Genomic DNA, 6,000 nt, shown 5'->3' with positions numbered 1-6,000 from the left:
GCCAGCCTGCTCCTGACACAACTCCAGCACTGAGGCTCGATGCATGGGCGGGAGCTATTCCTCAGACATTACATGTTGCTTGATCCAACTGATAGACTACTGGGTAAACAGCACAAACAGGAAGCGCTTACATCAATGCACAAGTGTTATCTCATGTGTAATCGTGAGAGTCATAGGCCAGGGGAACGGATTGGCCAGTGCTATTCATAAGAAACAGACATTATAGGGTCTAATCCAAAACTACAGAAATTTCTCTTTTCTTAGAGAGTGGAATGAACCAGGGAGAATACCTGAGATACAGTTCCTGATTAGTCTCAACAGGCATCAAAAGTTCCTTCCTGGGTTTAATCTGACATTATGCTGGTGACAAAAGGAGAAGGAACATATTTGATTCATCATAGCACAAGAATTAAAACTTTCTGATTGACAGAGAGATGATCCAATATCTGATATATTGAGAGTCTGGCCTGGGTGCCTATATGCTTCATGAGGAGAAAATAACACAAGACTCTTTGAAATGTCACAGTCAATAATGCTACATGGGAATCTAGTAACTAACTAATTGCTTTAGTTTTACACTTAGCGGTGATTTATAAGATTGACAAGGATTATATGCATAAATCAGAAAAATACACATATCAGATTAAACTTCCATTTAATGGAAAAATGTGTTTCATTCTATACAGATGAAGTGCACTCTGGGAATCCAAAAAATAATAAAAATAAAAATTTAATCTTCTGATTTTAAGTCATTACACAATAATTCATACACACTGTATTTCTGAATGTAAAATGCAAAGATTTCAATACGCTATTCCCAAAATACTGAGACACTCCAGTGCTTTGTAGGCATTTGTATATTTTAGGGAAAAAATAAATCAACTACAATATGTACATAGAAAATAAGTAGTGATATCAGTAGTCACATTCGCTGATTCCCTTTTAGATAGACACACATTTACATATCAACAAGTACATTCTCCATAGTATTCTTAATATCACAAAGCATGTTCAGCCTCAGTTCAGGAAGTCTATGTAAAGACAGTATTTTTACTGTTGTGTCTTCATCACGCTGCTGAATCTGAGCCTTGTAATATATTTAGCTGATGTATGGAGATAAAAGAGAAACTGACTATACTGAAGTCATATATAACTCTGGTATGAATAATTCATTGAAAGTCATGCTGCATTGTAGTTAGCCTACCATGAATACCTATTAGAAAGATCAGCTCTTATTTTACACTTCTACCCAGTGTGCTAAATCCAACAACCATTCCGTGTGCAATGGCAACATTAGTAGAACTTTAACAATATATTACAAAGTTCAGATGTTCAGTTGCTACATGTCATGGATCAGTCAGCTCTAACCAAGTAAAAGCAACAGGATACATCACAATGAGAAGATTTGACCTCAACAATAATCCATCAGATGTTTAGTTATAATGCTCTTATTTACCAAGACAGCTCTTCTACCGCTCATCCAGAGAGGTTTACTGATCTCTGTTTGCGTTATGTATATGACAGTAATTCGTAGTTTAGCCTGGGATATATGAGATACGACTCTGAGTCATAAACATAGTTAAACGTCATTCATAAACTAAATTAGGCATCAGGGTTGCGGCTTGATGTTTAAAAAGCTTGATATGCAGTGAGCATCGGAATTATGAGTATTATAATTGTTAAAGTTATTGCACATACTAGTTTCTCAGTTTTCATCTTATAAAAAGTATTTTGCCGCTATAGAATCAATTTACACATGGCTACAACAGTAACTGCTTTCATAATACACGTACGCGCGTTTTAGTCGAGATTTTTTTCGATTTTCGGGTTGCTGCTCTTTGTTTTGCTGTATCCCTCTATTTACGCGGGACTATCACTTGTAATTCCGAAAAAGTTGACTTTCTGTTTCCGAATTACACTTGGAGGAAACGGTGTTGTCCCAGCCACACATTCTTACCAGCGTCTTCTGGTGACAGAATGTTGTGGATGAGGGAGTGTGTCACTTGCCTCTGGCCCTGGGAGACTTGCCGGCATAAAAAGGAAAGGTGAGCGAGAGGAGGACACGCGCTGGAGTAGCTCAGAGGGGAAAGGTGTATGTCTTAATCGGCGTAGATGATAAAACCAGAAAAGGTGCTGTATTTGTTGTTATTGCCTCCATGGGCTTTGCCGCCGTCCAGTTTGATGTAGACCTCATCTCCTGGCTCCAGGTGCAGAACAGCGCTGTTGCTGGCATAATCGTAATTCTGATCCGCATCTTGGGCGATGGCGCTAGCGCGGACCTGTGGTGAAAATATGCTATTTAGTCAAGATCCTTGAAGTAATTTAAATGATTCCTGGAATGTTTATACAACAATACGGGTCACTAGAAACAATAGATTCATATTTCGCTAAATAAATTTCAGTACCACGGTCAGCACTACTGGAAAGAAGGAATGTGTGCATGCAATTCCTTGCTTATTCTAGTATTTGTGGAACTATTGGACATAATCTCCGCAAATGATAAAAAGGAACCATATGAATATGATGAAAGGATTCATTCATTTTGCTCTATTAATCCATTAATAATTTAAGCAATGCCTCTAAACACAGTTCCGCTTCTGGTGTAGTCGATCATTTAAGAAAATGCAGTATGAAAATAAAGTATTTAAGAAAATACAATAAGAACAATACGGTTTATTGTTTACTTTATAATTCTGATTAGAAGTAGACCGTTAATTACCCTCTAATTAAACTTTTCAATTGTTTTAGTCTGACATAAATAATATGATATTTACTAGGTTCGTGGAGGTTCCATTGCTACTTGTTAATGAATTTGTTACAAATATATGGAGACTTGGATGGTTAGACGTGTACGTACACAGCGCTGGGGACATGTGTTTGACAGTTGGATTCAGCCCCATGGTTTATCCATCCCTAGTGCTGTTTTTTAAATACTAGTAATTAATTAAAAACAAACTACATGCAAACAAACAAAAATAACAACAACAACAACAATAATAGAGGTTTGTTTTGGTCCTTTTTTGAAGTCTAGTTGAGAATTGTGCTTCTGTTGCTGTTGCTGCTGGTGGTGGTTTAAAAATAAAACCATGTAAAAATGAGTAAAGACCACTGATGAATGAAAAGCAGACCTTTTTATAGGGGGTCTCTGAGTTGAGGCTTGGCGTTTCTGATACTGATACTAAATGAGTGTCAACACCTCCTACCCACCCCAAAGAACATTTTGATATCTAAATGTTCGTAAGCGATAAATGGTAAAGTATTTCCTCATGGCATTGATTCCTAATTACACTCTCCAATATAATCAGTATCAATGCAATAATAACGAAATAACCTACTGTGAAATTTCACAAGAAAGATGCTGCAGCTACCTAAAAACAAAAAGTATTAAAGGAAAAAGAAAAGCTTAGGGTTTGATTAATCTTACAAAGAAGGCAGCATTTAAAAGGACAATATGCAGAGAGAACATTTATCATCGAAAAACAGATATTTCTAGAAAGTTAAGGTTTCGATTTCATAAATTAAATGCGAATTGTAATGACAAGATGTGCGATAAACTATCATAACCTCAAAGGTTAAGAGCTCACCTGATTGTTTTTACACAGATCTGCCCACATGCTGGTTCCGTCTCCGCCCCGCATCAGCACATGGTAAGTGAAGAAATATATCCCTGGTATAGAGCAGGTGAATTTTCCAGTCGTTGGATCGTAGTGATTCCCCAAATTAGTGACGACGTCGTCAAATTTCAGCAACTCGTAACCCTCGTGCTGCTTTTTAAGGCCCGCGTAAAAGGCAATTTTAGGGACGGTACTATAGGTCGCAGCACTGATTGCACCTGCAGCATTTGGTCCCGGGGGTCCAGGTAATCCGGGGCGTCCCGGCTCTCCCTTCTCTCCGGGTGGTCCGGGTGGTCCGGGCGGCCCCGGCTCACCAGGTGGGCCCCTGGGCCCCGCCTTTCCTGGACGCCCCGGCTCTCCTTTAGGTCCTTGTATAAAAGTTGGCAATGATTGCATGAGGTTATTGTCTCGCACCGTGTCTGCTGTTGCGGTGCTTGTTGGAGATTTAGTGCCATATGGGTCGCACACCATTCTGCAGGTGCCGAGCATCTCGTAATGTGCCGAGGTTCCAGCAGAGTTGACTAAAACTGGGATCAAAATCACCAGAACTAACACCATGACGACACCGAGCACCCCAGCTACGATCAGTCGCTTCCTGCCGACTAGCCTAGTCAGCGCAGGGCGATCCTCTTGTCTGCTTTTGGGCGAAATCTTGCTGGTTGATGAGAAACCCTTAAGATGAAAAAAAATAGAACCTATTTGGTTTGTTGTTAATGTTAATGAACCTTTTGGGCTGGGCCCAAACAGCGTTTTTTTTCTTCTCCCGCTTAACTTTTTTTTTTTTTTTTGTGCTGATGTTTGCTTATTCAAGTCTCACTAAAAGTTTAGCCTTCCCCAGGCTTAGCTCGCTCTAGTCGTCAGTGATTTAGAAAACACCGCCTTCAGCATCTCTCGGAGCCTGCACTTTAAAGATCCACGGCCACGTGCGGATGCGCGCAGTGAGTAAAAGTCCAGCTCCGACGTAGGAGAGAAAACGCTCTTATATCCCGGAGCACGCAAATCCTTTCCAAAGCTACACAGCTTTACTCCTCTTCTTCAGTGTACAAAGACAAGATGAGACTACAGGAGCGCAGCCACAGAGTTTGCTTTCAGACAGAAGTAGATGTATTCCAGATCTGGAAAGCAGGAGAGCCTCTGCGCGCGTAGAGTTGTGGGCATAGCATAAGACAGAGAGAAAGAGGGAGGGAGCACCCAAGCGCGATCTTATAACAGATGGAAACTGAAGACAACGGCTGCCACCCATTCTTCCATTCTGACAGTCCAACATGTACGTGAAAAAGAATTACATGTATCAAACTAACAAAAATATTCGAAACGATATGAGATTAAACAATGAAAACCTAAGCAGTTTTGGGGTGTTTTATCAATTTGAATACATGCAGAACTGTTAAATTAATTAATTAATTAATTCGTTCATTCGATCATTCAATCATTCATTCATTCATTCATTCATTCATCCATTGGTTCCTGCACTTAAAATTAACCAAGATTGTAAGTCATTCCCCTGTGAAAAATGTGAATATTGAAAATGTGTACTTATGTCTATTGTAGAGACATATTGTATTCAGACCCTGAGAATGAGCTGTGAAGGTAACGGAGCGATCATTAACATGACACTCTTGCCAATAGTATACTGGCAAGTGATATATTGCCCCCACAGAACACAAGGAGAAACCATTCGTTGAGAATCGACTCCTACTCAGAAACAATCACTTTCTGTAGCAATTTTGTTTTTGTGATTTTCTTACAAATGTATCCTCTTCCTTATCTAAAACAATACACCAATATTGGAGAAAATCAATCTAACAAATCAATAGTTAGTCTAATTTGTTTATATATTTTCTGTATATATTTGTGTATTTATATGGTATAAATACTTTACATATAGTTTCCATATAAGTTTAACATATAAGTTTTGATATAGGTTATACAGAGCTATAAAGTTCACATTGCACAACACTTCCTTTTAAATACATCAAGATCTCACAATCTTAGAAAACTTGCTTTTATCTCGAAGCAATAATATCACTGTGTTTATACTTTCATAACATTTCTGTTGGGTTACTGATGTTTGGTTTTGGAATCTAGAATATTGACTATGAATTTGAAAGAGGGTTACCACTTTGTTCTAAAACTTTAAAATGTAATGATGTCAAGCACTTTTATGCTTAGGTCAAGGAGTTTCTTAGGCCAGAGCTTGAGAACATTAATGCACCTGGTAATTTACTTGATTTCTGGTTCACATGTTCTGTACCATTGTTGCTTGATTCTGCAACATTTTAAGGTATGCTTGACACTATTGAGACTATTAAATCAGACATGTCTTTGGATGATTAAGTCCTTACATAGTAATCTGGTACAGCTCTGCTCATCTGCTCTGTCTGCT

General features: G+C 38.7%; 1 protein-coding gene across 1 annotated transcript; it reads right to left on the bottom strand.

Moving 5' to 3' along the window:
• Positions 1 to 650: 650 nt before the first annotated feature.
• On the bottom strand, positions 651 to 4,294 carry c1ql3a (complement component 1, q subcomponent-like 3a). The gene is made up of 2 exons (XM_027015805.3): positions 3,585 to 4,294; positions 651 to 2,279 (listed from the first exon to the last, which is right to left on the bottom strand). The coding sequence occupies exons 1-2, from the start codon at positions 4,170 to 4,172 to the stop codon at positions 2,100 to 2,102; spliced, it is 768 nt and encodes a 255-aa protein (XP_026871606.1). The 5' UTR covers positions 4,173 to 4,294; the 3' UTR covers positions 651 to 2,099.
• Between the last annotated feature and the right edge of the window lie 1,706 nt (positions 4,295 to 6,000).

The sequence above is a fragment of the Electrophorus electricus genome, chromosome 14 (genome assembly GCF_041902795.1).
Source record: "Electrophorus electricus isolate QZ-2024a chromosome 14, ASM4190279v1, whole genome shotgun sequence".
In the NCBI taxonomy this organism is placed as follows: Eukaryota; Metazoa; Chordata; class Actinopteri; order Gymnotiformes; family Gymnotidae; genus Electrophorus; species Electrophorus electricus.
The sequence above is the reverse complement of the archived record's forward strand: the minus strand, read 5'-3'. Positions and strand labels throughout refer to the sequence as shown.